The 21,784-nt window shown below is 37.8% G+C and overlaps 1 protein-coding gene across 44 annotated transcripts in view; it reads right to left on the reverse strand.

Annotated features, from left to right (window-relative positions):
• The window catches only part of clasp2 (cytoplasmic linker associated protein 2), a 380,510-nt gene that overhangs the window by 135,713 nt on the left and 223,013 nt on the right, over nucleotides 1-21,784 (reverse strand). For 25 of the 44 annotated variants that reach the window (XM_073035242.1, XM_073035126.1, XM_073034273.1 and 22 more), the window contains 4 exons: nucleotides 20,489-20,653; nucleotides 13,400-13,423; nucleotides 8,432-8,536; nucleotides 8,230-8,256 (listed from right to left, as the gene is read on the reverse strand). In XM_073035242.1, the coding sequence (XP_072891343.1) occupies nucleotides 8,230-8,256; nucleotides 8,432-8,536; nucleotides 13,400-13,423; nucleotides 20,489-20,653 (321 nt within the window). The remainder of the gene's footprint in view (nucleotides 1-8,229; nucleotides 8,257-8,431; nucleotides 8,537-13,399; nucleotides 13,424-20,488; nucleotides 20,654-21,784) is intronic. The other 19 variants (XM_073034575.1, XM_073035402.1, XM_073035346.1 and 16 more) reach the window with 4 other exon arrangements.

Consider the following 21,784-nt stretch of genomic DNA (forward strand, 5'->3'; position numbering starts at 1 on the left):
GGAAAGATTCTAATGGGAACGGGAAGAAGAAAAAGACCGATCCTAAGCGCACTGAATTGACTTATGAAATGTTATTGGAGGTTTTAAATGAAAAATTTGAAGAACAATGACAAATTTTCAAACAAGATATAAAGGCTTTTCAAGATTATATGGATAAGACGGATTCAGTAGTTAACCAGCAGCAAGTTCTAATCGCAACTTTGCAAGAGGACGCTCGGAAGCGAGACTTGATAATCGAAAAACTGGAGCAGAAATTACTTTCGACGATTAAACAGGTGGAAACACTTGAAGCCAAGAGTGTCGACTTTGAGAATCGGTCCAGAAGACAGAACTTACGCATACTTGGTCTCCCGGAAGGTATTGAACAAGGGGACCCCTCGAAGTACTTTGCTCAATTTTTAAAGGATGCGTTCCCTTCTGTATTCCCAGACAGTCCTCCGTTACTTGATCGCGCTCACAGAATTATGCGTCGATCACCAAGTGCTTCAGCTAAACCACTGGTTGTAATTGTCCGATTTCATTATGTGCATGTTAAAGAGCAACTTATTCGTGTGGCTCGGCGTGTAGGGATGGTCAAATTTCAAGAATTCAATTTTCGATTAGTGGAAGATTTTAGTCCAGAAGTAATGAAGGCAAGGCTTCTTTTTAAACCTCTGATGTCCGAATGTTATGAGAAAAATCTAAAACCTGCGCTCTTATACCCTGCAAAGCTCAGAATATCGCCTCCCAATGCATCACGGCATGTTTTCTTTTCTACATCTGAAGCGAGAAGCTTTTTGAATGAGAACTTCCCTACTGCTATGGATTCTCATCCCTAATAAATGAGTGATTTTGATCATTGCAAGATGGCTTTTGTTTCCAAAACCAGATTTTGTTTCTGGCTTTTGGTGTAGGTTTACTCTATATTTTATACTCTAGTTAAAGTTTTTTTTTGATGTACTAATCTTTTTATTTTACTTACTTTAATCACTGTACTTTAGCTTTGGTCATTTTTATTAATCCTTCAAAGGTGAATTTTTTTTACTAAGATGGCGGTTTCTTCTCTAAAATATTTTTGGCTTTTTTTTTTGATTTCGCCATTTTTTTTTCTCTCATCTTCTTCCTATAATGCATTTCTTATCACAGTTTAAATTTTTTTTTGGTTTGTTTGGGTTTTAACCCGATTTATAAGTTACTAGTGATTATATTCTTTTTGTTTTTTTTACTAGCAATTATATTAAGAAGTTTGGTTTTAGTATAGTGATTATTATTTCTTTAGAGTTTGGGTGGATCTTTTTTATCCTTTATATATGGAGTTGCCTTCTGCTGATATGGGGGTAGATTTAGTTTCATTTCTCTTTTTTCCCAGCCTTTTCCTGGCTGGGGAGATCTTTTCTCCTTTTGGGTGGGGGGGGTGGGGGGTCTTTTTCTAAATCTTATGTTCTTTACACCAGTTTTTTTTAGTTTCTTCATTTGGGCTGATTTTAATCTACAAAAATGTCCGTGATGTCGTCAGTTCTGGGTCCGCCCCTTATTTTTGTTCCTCTTCCGGGTGCATGAGTTCATAATTTGGTTAACCCTTTATATACCAAAGGGTTGATTTCAGAAATATGGCTCAGACCATTAATTTTGTCTCTTGGAATACTAATGGCTTAAACCATCCGATTAAATGGAAAAAGATTTTCAAAGTATTCCAAAGACTCAATGCACATATTATTTTTGTACAAGAAACTCATGTGAGGAAAGAGGATAATTATCACTTTTTTAGGTTTTTGAGGGGTCAACAGTACCATTCGAATTCGAATGCTAAAGTATAGGGAGTTTCAATTTTTATTGACTCCTCTATTGCATTTGTCCAACACGATATCTTTTCAGATCCGAATGGTAGATTTTTGTTAATTACTGGCTTACTTTTTAATAAAAAGGTTGCTATGGTTAATGTTTATGCTCCAAATGTGGATTATCCCGATTTTTTTAAGTCCTTATTTACTTCTCTACCTAATCTAAATGAATATGTTAATAATGGGTGGTGACTTTAATTGTTGTTTAAATCCTTTGTTGGATAGATCTATATCTACTCAGACTTTACCTAATAAGTCGGCCACTTATATTATCTCTTTTTTGATTGATAATGGAATTTTTGATATTTGGAGATTTTGGCATTCTAAGGACAAAGAGTTTTCATTTTTCTCACATGTTTATCATTCCTACCCCAGAATTGATTATTTTTTTATTGACTCTTGTTTTATTCCATTGGTAATTGGTTGTAATTATGATATTATAGCCATCTCTGACCATGCTCCATTAAAACTTTCTATTAAATTTACGGATACAACTTCTAGTGCTAGACAATGGCGATTTGATTCTACCTTACTGCAAGATCCGGATTTTATTAAATTTATGAAGGAACAGATTGATTTCTTCTTTTCAACTAATTCCACGGACGATATTTCTTGCGGAACACTTTGGGACACTTTTAAAGCATATATACGTGGACAGATTATCTCCTATTCTGTTGGTCTGAGAAAACGCATTAAGAAGGAAACTCTTTTATTGGTTGATAAAATTAAAGAGATTGACAAGAAATATTCGACTACTCCTAGTAAGGAGCTTTACAAACAAAGGGTTGAACTTCAAATGGAACATAGTTTATTACTTACATCTTTGATTAAAAATCAAATAATGAAAACCAGATCTGATTTTTATATACATAGTGATAAATCGGGTAAACTGTTAGCTAGTCAATTGAAGAATGCTTTGGTTAAACGTCAAATTACTAAGATTCGTCAGCAGAATGGGGATCTGACAGTTAACAATGATGAGATAAACAAATCATTTCAAGATTTTTATACCTCCCTGTATCATTCTGAATTCCCTCATGATTATAATACCATGTGTGATTTTCTTGGGAAATTGAATTTTCCAAAATTATCATCAGATGATCTTTCAATATTAGAAACTCCTATTACAGATGCAGAAATTAAAGGGGTTATTTCCTCTATGAATTCTGGGAAAGCACCAGGTCCAGATGGGTATACAGTAGAATTTTTAAAATGTTTTTCCGCTACTCTTTCTCCTTGGTTATGCAGGGTTTTTGAAGAAGCAATTAGATTGGGTAATCTGCCACAATCTTTTTATAGAGCTTCCATTTCTTTAATATTGAAGAAGGATAAAGACCCTACTGACTGTGCATCCTATAGACCAATATCTTTATTGAAAGTAGATTCCAAGATCTTTTCCAAGTTACTGGCATCCAGGCTGGAGAAGGTATTACTCCAAATTATTTTGGAAGATCAAACTGGTTTTATTAAAAATCGCTATTCTTTTTTCAATGTTAGGAGATTATTGAATATTGTTTATACTCCTTCACATAGCACTTCAGAATAGGTCATTTCACTAGATGCGGAGAAAGCATTCGATAGAGTTGAATGGCCATACTTATTTACTGTGCTTGAGAAGGCTAATTTTAGTCCGACATTCATTTCCTGGATTAAACTGATATATCATACTCCAGTAGCCTCGGTGCTTACTAACAATCTAAGATCTCCCTTTTTTCGTTTATTTCGGAGTACTAGACAAGGCTGTCCTCTTAGTCCATTATTATTTGATATTGCTTTAGAACCCTTGGCAATTGCTATCAGAGAATCACAGAACATTTTTGGCATTAACCGTGGGACGGATATACATAAGCCTTTCATTATATGCAGATGATTTATTATTTATTTCTGATCCTGAGAAAACCATTCCTGCAGTTATATCATTGTTGGCTCAATTTAGTAATTTTTCCGGGTATAAATTAAATCTTAATAAGAGTGAATTGTTTCCTTTAAATAGACAGGTTCCAATTTATGGAAATTTACCTTTTAAATTAGTTAATGACTCTTTTATTTACTTAGGGATTAAAATCACAAAAAACTATAAGGACTTATTTAAGGTTAATTTTTTACCCCTAATCGATCAGATTAAATGTTTGTTTACTAAATGGTCACCAGTATCTTTATCTCTGATAGGTCGGATTAATGCTATTAAGATGGTTATTTTACCCAAGTTTTTATATATATTTCAAGCGGTACCAAGTTTTATTCCGAAATCTTTTTTTGCTAATGTTGATTCAAAAGTTTCCTCATATATATGGCAGAATAAAAATCCTAGATTAGGTAAAATATATTTACTGAAGGCAAGGAAGGAAGGTGGATTGGCATTGCCTAATTTTAGATTTTATTATTGGGCAGTTAATATCCGATATTTGATATGTTGGTTAAAGGATTGGGATTTATCTTTTAGCCCTCATTGGGTGAACCTGGAAATTAAATCTGTACAAGGATTTTCATTGGGTTCTATTTTAGGGTCTTCTCTTCCCTTTGCTCTTTCTAAATTGCCGAAACAAATTGACAATCCGATAGTTAAACATTCTTTACGTATATGGTTTCAATTTCGGAAATTTTTTGGGTTGACTCAGTTTGTTTTAAATATTCCTATTGTATCCAATGGCTTTTTTTTAATCCTTCTATTATAGACCAAGCTTATTCAGCTTGGAAGACTAAAGGACTACTACGATTTTCCGATTTATTTTTGGATAATTGTTTTATGTCTTTTGAGCAATTATCTAATAAATATAATTTGCCTAGATTTCATTTTTTTTAGATATTTACAGAATAGGAATTTCTTAAACACTGTACTTCCTACTTTTCCAAATTTTGTGTCTTCAGGTATTTTGGAGAATTTGTTTGAACTAAATCCTTCTCAGAAAGGGCTAATATCAAAACTTTACAATATAATTATGAAGATACGTTCAGAGCCCTTCTATAAGATTAAAAATGATTGGGAAAGAGAACTTAACCTTACTATCCCTATTGAGAATTGGGATAAAATTCTTCAATTAGTTAATACATCATCTATATGTGCTAAACATTCATTAATACAGTTTAAGGTTGTGCATAGGGCTCATATGTCCAAGGATAAATTGGCTCATTTTTATTCCTATATAAATTCTATTTGTGACAGATGTCATTCTGAGATAGCATCTTTAACTCATATGTTCTGGTCGTGTCCGCTTTTGAAAAAATATTGGAAAGACATTTTTGATATTTCTACGGTATTGAACATTGATTTACAACCTCATCCTATTACTGCAATTTTTGGTTTACCAATGATGGACTCACTCCATTTATCCTCTTCTGCTTGTCGAATGATTGCATTTCTTACATTAATGGCTAGAAGATCTATTTTGTTGAATTGGAAAGAAATTAACCCTCCTATCGTATTTCATTGGTTTTCCCAAACTATGTTATGTCTAAATTTAGAAAAAATTACAAGTGTTGTATTTGATACTTCTATTAAATTTGAAAAGATATGGAGACCATTTATTCAATATTTTCATATGATGTAATATGACCCTGTTCCAAGCCTATTTGTTTTTCCAGTTTCGATTTTATATATGTTGAGAGGATCGGAGTTGACGACACTGATGATTTTGTATTTTTGTTAGATATTATAAACAGCCCTTTTTTTCATTTCTTTCCTTATTAGTTATTAGATTAGTTTTTTTTTTGCATAATTTTTTTTCTTTTTCTTTTTTCTGTTTTTTAAAAATATATATTGTTTATTTGTTACTTGTATCGTCCATGATTTGGGAATACTCATTTATACTGTAACTATTGCTTATGTATTCTTTCATGTTCAGTTGAAATGTGTATGTTTGTAATCCCATTATCTATGTATCAATTTTATTTTGTTGATATTAATAATAATAATAAAAAGATTGAAAAAGAAAGAAAGAGAAATTGATGTTCATGCCATAACGTTGGAGGCTACCGAAACGGAATACAAGGTGTTGTTCCTCCAACCTATATGTGGCCTCATCATGACAGTGGAAGAGGCCATGGATGGGCATATTGGAATGGGAATGGAAGTGGAATTAAAATAGGTGGCCACTGGGAAAACCCGCTTGTTCTGGTGGATGGAGCGTGGATGCTCAGCGAAGCGGTCTTCCAATCTACGTTGGGTTTCATTGGTATATAGGAGGCCACACTGGGAGCACCGAACTCAGTAAATGACCCCAGTAGACTCACAGGTGATGCACTGCCTCAACTGGAAGGACTGTTTAGGGCCCTGGATGGTAGTGAGGGAAGAGGTGTAGGGACAGGTTTAGCACTTGTTCTGCTTACAAGTATGTGCCAGGAGGGAGATCAATAGGGAGGCACAAATGGACAAGGGAGTCGTGTAGGGAATGATCCCTATGGAAAGCAGAAATTGGGGGAAGGGAAAGATGCGTTTGGTGGTGGGATCCCGTTCGAGGTGGCAGAAGTTTCGAAGGAGTATGAAGAATATATGCTGGTCATGGAGGCTGGTAGATAGTTGGTGAGGACAAGAGGAACCCTACCCCCGGTAGGGTGGTGGAAGGATGGGGTAAGAGCAGATGTGTGTGAATAATCTAATGTATAGTATTTATTAAATAATTTAATGTAGAGTATTTATTAAAATTCTATTTTGGTATTTTTACTTGCGCCATTAAATCCTGCACTTTCTAATAAAATCACCTTCATTGTGCTCTCCATTAAATATTTAACACGTTAGTGAAAAATATTGCTTTTTAATTTCTGAGTTTGCTCTTTTGGTATTTTCCAAAGTGATTGGCTGCAGACCAGCTTGTTGACATTACTGAAAATCATAGTTACAGATGCTAGAAATCTGAAAAAACTAATAGAAAGCACTGAAAATTCTCAGCAAGTCAGGTCGATCTGAGGAAAGAGACACAGCTGATAGTTCAGGTTGAAAACCTTTTATAGATCTTTCTTCAATTTGGACAAAGGGTCTTTGAAGTGTTAATTTTGTTGTTGATTCCATCATTTTCTATTTTTATTGTTACCACTGTTGTCAGACTCAAGGGACCCCAAAGATGCCTACAGACACTGGGAGTGGGAAGGCCAAAATAACAAAGATCAAAGATCTTTGAACAGATTTCTTTGGGGTCAGTAGCAAACATCATCACTGTGGTGCTGAAAAGAAAACCTGGACCATATACTTCAGATTGTGAGACAAAGAAAATTAATTGGAGAACATTAAAATCTGACAACTGTTACAATTTTTATCTATATTGTATAACTCTATGAGTCATAGAAAAGTACAGCACAGAAATGGGCCCTTCTGCCCATCTAGTCAGTTCCAAACCATTTAAACTGCTTACTCCCATCACCCTGCACCATACCATCCAAGTATACCTATCCAAACTTTGCTTACACATTGAAATTGAGCTTGCCTGGACCACTTGTACTGGTAGCTGGTTCCACATTCTCACGGCCCTCTGAGTGAAGAACTTTCCCCTTATGTTCCCCTTAAACTTTTCAACTTTCACCCTTAACCCATGACCTCTAGTTGTAATCCCACCCAGCCTCAGCGAAAAAAACCTGCTTGCATTTACCCCATCTATACTCTCATAATTTTGAATACCACTATCAAATCACCTCTCAACCTTCTACTTTATGGAATAAAGTCTTAACCTATTCAATCCTTCTTTATGCCTATAAACTTCACAGATTGAAGCATTAACTTCAGAGTTAACTGTGAAGCATTTGATGGGTTTCAAAAATATGATCTATTTAGATAATAAATTATTTTAAACCTATTATAGCGACTTTGGGGCGGCACCAAAGGATAGCGTTTAGTGTTAATGCTATTGCAGCGCCGGTGACCCGGGCTCAACTCTGTCGCTGTCTATAAGGAGTTTGTACAATTTCCCTGTAAATGCATGGGTTTCTTTTGGGTGCTGCAGTTTCCGCCCACGTTTCAAAGACATACGGGTTAGTAGGATAATTGGCCACATGGATGTAATTGGGCAGCACAGGCTTGTTGGCCAAAAGGGCCTGTTACTGTGCAGTATCTCTGAATGAAAATAAACTTCATCAATGGACACTTTACCTTTTTGCTGTGCTTTGAAATGACAATGAAATGTAAAAAAAAATTACTAATGAGGACTAATGAGGATGAAATGTTCAAAGGATAAAAAATGGGGTTTCTTCCTCTTATGGTGAATTCCTGGGTAAAAGGAACCAAATGCTGCTTTCCTGTACTGAGATTATGAACATTTATAATAACTTCTAACATTTAAGAGCAAGAGATTCATCACTTTTGCTGCTTCTGGCTGTCTACTACTTAAAAGAAGGAATTTGACAAATTTATTTGAAACACTCAACTGAACTAAAAATCACCAAACATGCAAAAAAACAAACAAAAATATTAACAGCAAGATACCTTTGTTATCTTCAGATGATGTTAAACCTGAGGCACAGAATAGTTGTTCAAAACTTAGTGGATCATTCAGCATTTTAACATGCCAACTACAGTTCTAATGCATCCTTGCTGCATATAAATGAAATAATATATTTGCTATATCCCCAGCTTTTAAAACTAATTGTGTCCCATCACACTGAATGACAACAAACCAAACACATACGTTGAGACTGAGACACCACTTTTGTGCGACTTCGCCCTCTGCTATCAGCAGAATCGCCACCACCAGAGGTGGTTCCCAGGAGTAGCTGTCTGTTTCGAATTCGACCTATAACGAAAATAAATATGTTAGTAAAGCAAAAGACATTAGCAAATACTCATCATCTGCTCAAAGCACAGTTTAGAGCTTGCAAAAAAAATCCAATAAAAAGGAATGCTAAAGATAAAAATAATATTTTTGAACAAAAATGATTTAATTCAACACTTTACAAATACCAATGTAGTTCACACATCTCACTTTAAATTCCAAATTCTCTAATTTCTATAGCCACAGGATTATTCATTTTTTTGGGATTCTAATCAGAACTCAAAATATTAATAATAAAGCTAATTTTAATATTCAGTGAAAGATGCATATAAGGAACTAATAAAATTGTTTTCTTTCTTTCAACCTACATAAATTAAATGGGGGGGGGATTGGAATGGGAGTAGCAAGTCAATATATATTACTTGACAGAATCGCATAATGCAAAATGAATCAAATAACGAAGGCAATGGGGAATAGATCTTAACAAAAAAACCATAAAGACATATTTCACAGAGCATGGAAACAGACCCTTCAGCAACCATCAAATAGTTTAAACTGATTTCATTTTATTCTCCCAACATTCCTGTCAACAACCCAAGAACCTGCCACTCACCTGTACATGATAGTGAAAATTAAGCTACCAACCTGTGTTTAGGATGTGTGAAGAAACCAGAGCAGCCAGCAAAAGTCTGGGTGAAGTCCAGTCACAAGGGGAGAAAGTGCAAACTCACACACCCAGCACCAGAGGTCAGGTCTGAATCCAGATTACTAGAGGCAGTTCTATTCGCTGTGCTGCCTACAGTGACAGTGCGGGAGAGTTCATTTGAAGAGCAAATCTAACATGTGACAAAGTTTGAAAGGCTGAGGATAGTGAAAGTACAAGGGTGGCACAGTGACACTGATAATGGAGCCACAGGGACACAGTTCCAGCAAACCAACTTCAATTCTGATCTTTGAATCTACCTGTGCAAAATGTGCACCTTCTCTCTATGACCTTGTGAATATCCTACAGTTATCACAGGGTTATACAGCATGGAAACAGGCTCAGTTTCAGACTCCCTTACAATGGGAAGAAGACTGACTATTTACTTCATCTATGTCCCTCATGATGTTATATACCACTATAACTGATACCTCAACCTCATCTGAGTCTCTCCTTATAACTCAAGCCCTCTAGTCCTGGTTGTGTTCTTGTGAATCTTTGCTGCGCCCTGTCTAGGTTCATCATGCAGTGACCAGAGTGTTATTCCTAATGTACAGGATGTGAACTTTGTTGTAATAAATCTGATATTGAACACAGTTAGGATAGTGAAGAAGGCAAATGGCAAGCTTGCCTTTATCAGTAGGGGCAGTGAGTACAAGAATTGACACAATTTACAGATGTTCAACACATCGTGAGAACCATTTTCAGGGATGTAGGTACTTTTACCCCAGGGCCCTCTGTTCTCACTGGGCTCCGGCATTCACTATGTATATCCTGCTTTGGTTTAACTTCTGAAAATGCATCACTTCCTACTTGTACGAGTTAAATTCCATCTGTCATTCTTTTGATCACTTTCTAAGATGATCTCAATTTCATTGTAACCTTAAACAATCTTCTTCACTGCTCAGCACAATGCCAATGATGGTGGCATCCACAAACTTACTAATCATGCCACCTACAGTACATTCTCATTAAAATAATTTCTATAGATGTCAAATAATAGTGGACCCAGCACTGAGCCCTATAGTTCACCACTTGGTCACAAACCTCCAATCTGAAAAATTCTACTTCCAAACTAATTTTGCACCCAAATGGCTAGCACACACTGGATCCCATGAGATCTAACTGCTCAGAGTAGCCTGCTATCTTGTTGAAAGCCATGCATGCTACAAACTCCATGTAGACAATGTCCACAGCCCTGGCTTTGTCAATTGTCTTGGTCTCCTTTTCAAAAGACTCAATCAAATTTCTGGTACAACAGTTCAATGGTTCAGTTTAATATCAGAGTGTATACAGTACACAACATGAAGTTCTTACTTTTCACAGACATCCAAACAGAAGAAAGCCCCAAAGTCTTCTCGCGTAAGGAGCTCTGGTTTCCTCTCACATATGAAAGATGTGTATATTTCTTGGTAAATCAGCCATTGTAAATGACTCCACTGTGTTTGTGAGTGGTAGAATTGGAAAGGTGTGAAAATAAAATGGGATTAGTGTAAATGAGTCTCTGATTTTTGGAATAGGCCCTGTCACCCAAAGGGCCAATTTTCACATCCTACAAGGTAAGGTTTGAGGTAATAACTGGCAAATTCAGTAAAACTCTGATAATCCACTATCCATCCATTCAGAAATCCATTCAGTACCAGAACAACAGTGAGATATTTACATTTTACATTCACCCAGGAATTGGTTCCCATGCTCTTTCCCCCCCTCCCCCACACCAGTGTCTCTGGCTCCTACACTCCTGCCAAACACTCTAGTTCTACTGTTCATGTTCCAGTTCCTACTCTCACTCAGTACTCTTCTCCATTCTAGATCCTGTGCTCCCTTTCACTCAATGGGACCTCTTTCCTGAACTGTCTGAACACTCACTGGGTTCTTGTGTTCCCTGACCACTCGTAGGCTCCTTTGATCTTGCTGGAGTCCTAGTTCCCATGCTCCAAGGCCTTAGTTGATGCACTTGTTTTAACTTACCTGCTTCTGATGGCTACTCTCCCTTCAAACTTACCCGTACGTTTCCAATGCTCCCTTTTAAACTTACTGGGTTCACTGAAATGTTACTGTGTAACATCTTCTAAAACTGTGAATTAGAAGTGCTTTGGAGTACCATTCAGTAGTCTGGAAAATGTGCCAGACTAGCACCACTAAAACCCTAAACTCGTAGATTAATGAAGCTTTACAGCATAATTGAACTTTGTAAGATTATGAAGAATTCCAACTTAAGTTTTCGCACTTCATGCTTGCCTATAGCAATGGTGCGGCACAACACATAATGATGATAGTGATGGTAAATATGGAATTTACGGAAAAGATAACCTAAAGGAATAAAGTGAAATTCATTGAAGGGAATAGAATGGTGAGCCGGCATACCTTTACATCTAAATTTCTTGCAGGTTAGAAGCAAATGCAAGTCATACTTGAACTGAGGAATTCTTTGAGATGAGAAAATAATTTCATGTTGGAAGCGTCAATACAGCAAAAGAAAAGGAGTAAAAGAAAAAATAACAGTGTTATTCTGAACAGAACGACATAGTAAAGAAATCTGGAGTACTGATGAAAATGAATCTGATGTGCTGGTGAGAACATATGCATTGTATGCACCCTACTGATAACTTACACGACCGAGAAGATTCAAGAGAAAGCAACCTCATAGATATCCTGACAGAGCCCAAAAACCATGGTGAAAAGACAAACAGAACAAGCAGGCACAATAGGAAGGTGAAACAGACATGTCCTGCATCACAAAACTCTTCTGAAATTAGAATACTTCGTAACCCATGAGTGTGATCAGGAAGCTATTGAGTAATTAAAATGAACTTTGGATTGATCCACATATAAAATACAGTAACACAATATAGAATTAGTCTATCCTGAGAGTAACATTTGCACAGTGAAATTGTCTGTAAACCTCCCAAGTTCAGAGAGGTGGATGAGCTGTTGCACAAATTGTTGAGTAGGGAACAAAACTGCACCTTTCAATGTTAGATTATTGTGGCATAGATAACATATAAAAAAAAGCCTAGTTGACTTCTCATCCCTGCTTCCCACTTAATAAGACTGCTGGCTGATCTTTTAGCAAGACATCATTTTCCTGCATGAACCCTGTAAGCTTTCATTCCATCGACTGAATGAAGAAATTTCTTCTCATTTCTTTCATGAATGAAGAACTCCCTAATTCAATATGGACAGCATTAACTCTGCATCTTCATATCTCAATGAAAACATCTCTCATTTTCCAAACTCCAGAGAGTTTACTTAATCACATCTTGCGCAAAAAAACATAACATCCGAGGAATCAAGCTGATGAACATTTCATGCACACTTAATCTTCAGGACCACTAAAAATTGACTAAGAAATCTCTACTGCCATATTCTACTCCTATTCTAATAAAGGCCAACATATTGTTTGTTCCAATTGCTTGCTATACCTGCAAGTTTAACTTCTAGTGAGTCATATACAAAGATACCATGTTCCATTGAACACCCATACCTTTCAATCTCTCAACAGTTAAAGATATCTAGTTTTTCTATCGAAGTGAATGAGCTCACATTTTTCCACATAAAAACTAAAATAGCCTGCTGCCTTTTTGCTTCCTCAGCATATTGATCTAGAAATCCATCATTGCCTAGAAATGAGTAAGGAGCTGCTACGCACTTCAATTCTTCCTCCAGTCTCCAAAACATAAGGTTACACTTTGTTGAATTTTCACTTATAACTGATTACAGTTATGGTTGCAACTTATATTTACAATAGTTGATGCTATACTGGAGCCATCTATTGTCCACAAAGGGAACAATGAAGAATCTTATTTGTTGTATGATAATTCAACAGCTTCATGATCACTTTTTCAAGTTTTAGAAATTACAATTCAAAGCCTCAGTGCTTACCAGATTCACAGGTTGTTCCTAAATGGGAGAGAAGTTCAAACTGACAACATCTATGATTTTTACAACAATGTAATTATGACTTTTGTCAGTAAAGTTACTTGGTGAATTGATGAATATAAATACTTATATAAGGAAAATGCTGATTAAATAAGGGATGTCATAAGTATTAGAAGCTTGCTAGGGAAAATGCATGTACTTAATTTTGAATTGTATATACAAGACAAATGCTCTCTTCTACATTGTTGGCAACATCACTTAATGGGTTATATGAGAAGACAGGTGGATAATTTCCTTACCATCTGCTTTGTCAGATGCATCATCTTTGTAACAGAGCAGGCAAAGAACAGGATAAGAGTTACTGTGTTAGATTTCATGTACAATAAATTATCAGTACATCTTAAATATTATTTCATAGCAGAGCCTCTTTTGATACTATGGATACTGATGAACAAAATATTTAACAAATGAAGAATATGGAAGATTTCAACAAAGGATTGTGGCATATTGAAAAATGTTCATATGATTAAATAAAGCTCAAGACATGATAAATTACTTCATTCACTAGAATCAAATGTTTGACTAACTACTGGTGGGAACTGGTAGGTAGGTGGTAGGTGCCAATAGTGGTAAGAGTACACCACAGATCTCCTTTAGATTTCCCCCCTCTCACATTTAAACTTATGCCCTCTACGTACCCTAATGTGCTATTATTTTAAATCTTCATAAATCTTAATAAGGTCATTCGTCAGCTTTGTACACCCCAGTGAGAAAAAAATCCAGCTGATCTGACCTCTCTGTACAAGGAATGCCTTCTATTTCCAGCAACACCCTGGTGAATCTCTTCTGCACCTTATAGAATCAATAGTGAGCAAACCCACTAGCAGTTATGGGGTATGGAACATTAGCTGTACCATTAATACCACTCTTTCAATTCATTGTTTATACATTTCATCAAATAAATATAGGGCAAGAACAAATTCTGAAGGGGGACTTAAAGCTTTGCCTGCCATACCCTACCATTCATAAGACTGACAAGAAATAATACCACAAGCTAACTACTGTCTACTTTAGGCAAACACTTATATATTCATATACCAATTTGTTTCACAAAACTGATACAATACTATCTTTAAAATTTTAATTATTTTCAATACTTTTAACTCCATCCTTTTCCAATAATTTACATTGAGGGAAATGATTCTTAACCTCCTTGGTAAAAGTTTCAGGAATTAAAAAAAAAGTTCACTGTTACATGAAGGCAAAGTCAAAGCATAATGTGACTTGTAATTTCCTATTTGTTGTACCAAAGGTGTTCTGTGCAGTTTCTACACAGAAAGTTAAAATGGTAAAAATTGCAGTAAGGGTAACTTTGACTGCTCTCAAAGCTGTGGCACTGTAGTGTAGCAGTTAGCATCACACTATTCCAACTGGGGTTCAATTCCCGTTGCTCTCTGTAGGGAGCTTGTATATTTTCCCTGTGACCACATGGATTTCCTCCAGATGTTGCAGTTTCCTCCCACATTCCAAAAATATATGGATTGGGGTTAGTGTGCTGCTACAAGATGTGTGGCAAAATTTGTGGGATACCCAGCACAGTCCTCATTGATTCGACAAGACACTAACTACACATTTTACTATATGTTTTGATGTATATGCTGTAACTTATATTACCTCTTCCACCTAGAGGCCAACATGAGCAGAAGCAGGTTGCTTTTTGATCAGCACTTCTATATAGGGGAACAATGTAGGAGATGGGATGTTATGTTGAAGTTATACAAGACACTGGTGAGGCAAATTTGGAGTATTATGTACAGTGTTGGTCACCTACCTAGAGGAAAGAAGTAAATAAGGTTCATAAGAGAACAGAACATTTACAAGGATGTTGCCAGGTTTGGAGGACCTGAGTTATATGTTAAAACTGAATAGGTTAGGACTTTATTACTGAAACAGAAGATTGAGAGGAGATCTGATGGAAGTATACAAAATTATGAGGGGTTCAAATAGGGTAAGTGCAAATTGGCATTTTCCCACTGAGGTTGGGTGGTCCTACAACTAGAGGTTATGGGTTAAGGTTGAAAGGTGAAAAGTTTAAGGGGAACAAGAGGGGAAACTTCTTCACTCAGAGAGTTGTGAGAACGTGGAATGAGCTGCCAGCACAAATGGTGCACACAAGCTTGATTTCAATATTTAAGAAAAGTTTGGATAGGTACATGGATGGTTCAGATCGATAAGAGTTTATATGGTTTGGGCTGTAGGTGGTGGACTAAATGGTGTATTTCTGGACACCAGACTAAATCAGTTCCCCTCCACCACCATTTTCCTCCATCTGGTGGAACATCCTTGCTCTCAATAATTTCTCCTTTGGTTCCTCCCACTTCCATCACACAAAAAGTGTAGCCATCACATGGGTCCCAGTTATGCCTGCCTTTTTGTAAGCTATGTGAAACAATCGATGTTTCAAACCTACACTGGAGTCTCTTTCCAACTCTTCCTATGCTACACCGACGACTCATTGGTGCTGCTTCCTGCACCCATGCGAAGCTCGTCGACTTAATCAATTTTGACTCCAACTTGCACCCTGCCCTCAAAATTATCTCGTCCATTTCCGACACTTCCCTCCCCTTTCTTGATCTCTCTGTCTATCTCTGGAGACAGCTATCTACTGATGTCTTTTATAAACCCACTGACTCTCACAGCTACCTGGAGTATACCTCTTTTCACACAGTTACTTGTAAAAGTGCCATCCCCTTTTCTCAATTCATCTGTCTCCACTGCACCTGCTCTCAGGATGAAGCTTTTCATTCCAGAATGAAGGAGATGTCCTCCCTTTTCAAAGAAAGGGGCCTCCCTTCCTCCACCATCACCTCTGCCCTCAACCACATCTCTTCCATTTCACGCATGTCTGCCCTCACCCCATCCTCTCACCACCCCATCAGCCTCTACATCCAGCACATAATTCTCCATAAATTTCCGCCACTCCAATGGGATCCCACCACCAAGCACATCTTTTCTCCCCCCCCGCCCCACTTTCTGCCTATGTGACTCCCTCGTCCATTTGCTCCCTCCCCACTGATCTCCCTCCTGGCACTTCCTGTAAGTGGAACAAGTACTACACCTGCCCTAACACCTCCTCCCTCACCACCATTCAGGGCCCCAAACAGTCCTTCTAGCTGAGTCAACACTTCACCTGTGAGTCTATTGGGATCATCTAATGTATCCGATATTCCCAGTGTAGCCTCCTGTATATCGGTGAGACCCCAAGTAGATTGGTAGACCGCTTCACTAAGCACCTATGCTCTGTCTGCCAGAATAAGCAGGATCTTCCAGTGGCCACCCATTTTAATTCCACTTTCCATTCCCACTCTGAGATCTCTCTCTATAGCCTCCTCCACTGTTGCGTAGAGGCCATACTCAGGTTGGAGGAGCAACACCTTATATTCAGTCTGAGTAGCCTCTAACCTGTTGGCGTGAACATTGATTTCTCAAAATTCCAGTAATGACCCCCCCATTCACCATTCCCTCTTTCACCATATCTCCTTACCTGCCTATCACCTCCCTGTTGTGCTCCTCCCCATTTTCTTTCTTCCGTGGCATCTTGTCCTATCAGATGCTCCCTTCTACAGCCCTGTATCTCTTTCACCAATCAACTTCCCAGCTCTTTAATTTACCTCTCCCTGTTTCATCTATCACCTTGTGTTTCTTCCTCCCCTCCTCCTACCTTCTAACTCTGACTCATCTTTTTTTCCCCAGTCCTTTCAAAGGTCTCGGCCCAAAACGTCGACTACACTCTTTGCCATAGAAGCTGCCTGACCTGCTAAGATCCACCAGCATTTTGTGTGTATTGCTTTAATAGGCTGAAGGGCTTGTTTCTGTGCTGTACTTTTCTATGACTCTAAAATATAAAAGAAAAGGAAAGCTGCTTTTGAAAATACATGCATACTACTACATTCTTGTCTGGCAGAATTTATAAACTGCAGAATTCAAATGATGAACTGAGATGGCAGTTTTTTTTGAGGTAAGAAGTGTTTCCTAACAGGATGGAGAACTGAATAGGTAGACAACTGAAAGCTTTGCAGACTGAATGGAGGTGCACTGCAAAGAAGTCATCCAATCTGCATTTAGTTTGCCCAATGGACAGGAGAGCACATAATAAACACTGAAAACAGAAATCTAAATTGGAAGTAATCTAAGCATATTGCTGTGTTTGAGTCTCTAGATTAACAAGGAGTGAGGAAGTAAAAGGCAAGTACTGTAGGCCCTGTGTGGAGATGTTCTGTGAGAAAGGCATTGAGTATCAATGATGGAGGAAGAGGAATGTTGGGAAAAGAATGGCCCCTTAAAAATGACAAAAAGGGAGATGAAGACAACAGAATTGCCTTGGAATGGTTGGATGGGTAGGCTGATGGGATAGAAGGTGAGAACAAAGCAGCAGCTCCAAACAGAAGAGTTAAGTCTGCTTCTCCTTCTACTCAGGCTGCCTGACCTGCCAAGGCTTTCCAGCACTTTCTATTTCAAATTAAGATTTACAATATCTGCAGTCTTTTTTTTTTTGGTTTTCACCAGACTGCTATCTTTGTGCCAGGTTGAGGAGAGTTGGAGAGAAAAGAAGTACAGAAAATGGAATGGATATGGTTGAGAGCCCAGTCAACTGTGATAGAGGGAATACTGCTTGAGGCAAAACAAAGATCCATCAGAAGTACCACTGGGGAAGATATATCCAATGTCTCCTTCCTTTCTCAATCTTTACCATAGCTAAAAGGACTCTCAACCATATCTTCTCTAGTTCCTAATTTTCAGCTTTTACCAGCTTCTCCTGCCACGCAGAATTAACATATGGCTACACTTGCCCTCGCCATCTAATTAACATCATCAAATTCCACGCTAGTGCTCCCAGTATGTCTTCCTTATTCTGTAATACCATCTATTTCTCCCCTCAAAACAGGAGATGTACTCTTCTTTCTTCTCTTAAAACAAAATCCTTATTCACACCACCAATCAGAAGAGGTTTTGTACTAGCCAGATAGACTTGTAATTTTTGATGAACAAGTAAATACTTCTTCCTGCCTTTATTTCTCCAAATGCTCACCCTTTCTCTTAGTTATTTTATGGTAATAAAGCACATTTTCTTCTTTTCAAGGAATATTTGAAATTCTATAGATGCTGCCTGACCTGCAGTTCCTCCAGGATTTTGTATTTGTTACTCTGGATTTCTAGCATCTGCAGAATATTATTTGCAACTTGTAGTTTTTTATCGTGTGTTGCAGTTGTGCTGTCACAAAACAGCAAATTTCCAGACATATGCCAACCACCTACATACAACCTAGCCCTACTTTATGGACAGACAATCAATGTATACAAGCTATTTTATATATTTATATTTATTGTGATTTTTTTATTATTGTGTTCTTTACCTTAATGTGAATTTTTATGCTGCATTGAATCCAGAGTAACAGTTATTTTGTTCTACTTTACACTTATGTATTGGAAGTGCCTTTAAACATCCTTGAATCTTGATATTTAACCTGATTATGATTGATTTACTTACCTGAGCACACTGCATGCAATGCAAAGTAGGGGGCAACATTACATTGCTCTTTTACATTACTGGCATTTAGCAGTATAAAAAGCAGCCCGCAAATACACCAAAATTTTATAGTTAATGTTTCAGATGCTTAAATACTACATTATTTTCTCAAGCGTAGAAACTTGTTTGCACTTGGCCCAAAATGTTAGTAAGTCTGTCAACAATCAATGTGCTAACAAACTGTTGGCAATTTTGCCAGCATACATCCTCACACTTTTTTTCAGCCAGTCACTTGCCAACTCATAGTGCGAGCCAAAAAGAATATTTAACAAATTCTTCAGGGCATTGTCTGTGTTCACTCACAGAGGTAATGCTGAAGGTTGTAAATGAACAATGTTTAAAAGGTCAAGCACATTTCTCTTGCAGTTCCCGGCAGTGCTCTGTAACCCACCGCTGATCCAAACTGAGATCAGAATTACCAAACCCACAAGGTTGCAGAAGGTTCCCAATCAAAAGTAAGAGGGGAGTCATGCCAAAGGAAATCCCGCATAAAGAGAAATCCTGCAAAACTTGCAGCAGTATCACTAGCATACAACCTCATAAAAGACGATAAGACACTGGAGCAGAATGAGGCCATAAGGCCCACTGAGCTTGCCCCATTATTCCATCATTATTCATTCATTATGTGTCCTGTCGTATGACATGGGTGAACATGGTGTTCCCATGACCATGATTGTTACTGTCAAATTTATCTACAGAAGTGGCTTGCCACTATCAAGACAGATGACTCCAACCATTATCAATACTCTTCAGAGATTGTCTGCCTGGCGTCAGTGGTCACACAACCAAGACTTATGATATGCACCGGGGGAGGAGGGTGCACTAAGCAGGTGCTACACCTTGCAGGCTAGTGACGAGAAGGAGCACTTTACACACCATTTGGTAGGGATATACCACAACACGGCCGCCCAACTCCATTATGAGTAGCATTCACACGAAAAATAAAGCTAAATAATACACAACTTTTACAGGAATACAACTGGAACAAAGTCTATTTTAGTGCAAAGTGATCAAAGTAGTCAGAGTACTGCTAAACTAGTAATTAATGTTGCAAACTCATGTTTATAATGTTTCCACATCACTTCCCAGCTTTGGCCTCCACCTCCAGCCTTCCCTGCCTCACCTGCCCATCAGCCCCTCTTTGTGTGGATTCAACTGACATTTGCTAATTCCTGCCTCAGCCCTCCATGCCACCTTTTTACACTGATCATTGCCCTTCTAATCTTTCAGTCCACATTAAGGGTGTCATTCTGAAGCATCAACTATCCCTGTGCCTCCACAGATGCTGTCTGAACTACAGAGTTCCTCCAGCATTCTAGCATCAGAATTGGAGCCTCCAAAACAAGGGATCCCACCTTGGCTTCACAGATCCCTTGGTTAATGGTCAGGGTCAACCTTTACTCTGGAGACTGCTGATGCTGGAATCCAAACGTCAAATGTCAACAGTTTCTTTCCTTCAACGGACACTGCTTGACCTGTTGAGTTCTTACTCCTATAGCCCCACATTTTATTTCCAGCCGTGTTTTTCTCCCTCACGTTAGCAAGATTCAGAGTCTCCCGCTCTGATTGAATAGCTGAACTCTCCCCAAGAGCCCTAACACACCTCCCCATGAACCTGTTCCTGTTGTTAGTTCTGAGATGGAAAGCAATATAACAATTGATAAAGATGACAAGAAACAATTGATAAAGATGACAATGCACAATATTAAACAAAACATTCGCATTGATAAATATTAGGAACAATTCACTGAACTGCAAAGGGAGAAAGATGTATGGTGGAAAATGACCTAATCAATCTTACCAAGTGAAGAATAGGCACCTGTAGGTACATTAGAAGTAGTTAAACGGCTCGCCCCAGAATGTCCAGTGGTATGCCGTGATTTTGCAGAAGCAGCTGCATTAACATCTACATCACTTCTAGAACGCTGCAAACCACCAGGAGTGGCTATGGATTTTGTACTTGGACCTAAAATAAAGCAGGAAGGTAATTGATTCAATTTTTTTATTACATGTTTTACTAAAAATAACCAATTTCAACAATAATCACTCCAAATCTTGAAGGAAAAAAAAACATCACATTCACTCTTCCAAATGTTTCAGTTATAAAGAAATTCAGTAAACTGCACTGTATAACACACTGGGAAGAATAATTATTGGAAATACAAAAGTGTCCCGTATAGTCTCTGCTCAGTCAACAGCTGGAGTGCTATGAATGGATAACCATCTTCCAGTGGTACTGTTAAATGATGATTACCTACACATTCCTTCCAATTCATATACCATAAGAGCATAAGACACAGAGGCAGAATTAGGCCATTTAGACTATCGAGTCTGCTCTGCCATTCAATCATGGCTGATCATTTTCTCCCCTCCACAACCCCGCTCCCCGACCTTCTCCCTGTAATCTTTGATGCCGTGGCCAATCAAGAACCTATTAATCTCCACTTAAATACACCCAACAATCTGGCCTCCACAGCTGCCCGTGTTAACAAAATCCAAAAATTCACCACCCTCTGGCTGAAGAAAGTTCTGTTTCAAATGGACACCCCTCTATCCTGAGGCTGTGCCCTCTTGTCTTAGACTCCCCCACCATGGGAAACATCCTTTCCACATCTAGACTTTCAACATTCTTAAGGTTTCAATGAGATCTCCCCCTCATCCTTCTAAATTCCAGTGAGTACAGACCCAGAGCCATCAAACATTCCTTGAATGATAACCCTTTCATTCCCCAAATCATCCTTGTCAACCTCCTCTGATCCCTTTCCAATGCTAGCACATTTTTTCTGAGAAAAGAAACTGAAAGCTGTTCATAATACTCCAGGTGAGGCCTCACCACTGCCTTATAAAGACTCAGTATCACATCCCTGCTTTTGTATTCTAGACCTCTTGAAATTAATGCTAACATAGCATTTGTCTTCCTCACCACCGACTCAACTGCAAGTTAACTTTTCAGGTGCCCTACACTCCCAAGACCATTTGCATCTCAGATTTTTGGTTCTTATCCCCATTTAGAAAATAGTCTGCACATTTATTTCTTCTACCAAAGTGCATGACTATGCACTTTCCAACATTATATTTCATTTGCCACTTTCTTGTC

The sequence above is a fragment of the Hemitrygon akajei genome, chromosome 1 (genome assembly GCF_048418815.1).
Source record: "Hemitrygon akajei chromosome 1, sHemAka1.3, whole genome shotgun sequence".
In the NCBI taxonomy this organism is placed as follows: Eukaryota; Metazoa; Chordata; class Chondrichthyes; order Myliobatiformes; family Dasyatidae; genus Hemitrygon; species Hemitrygon akajei.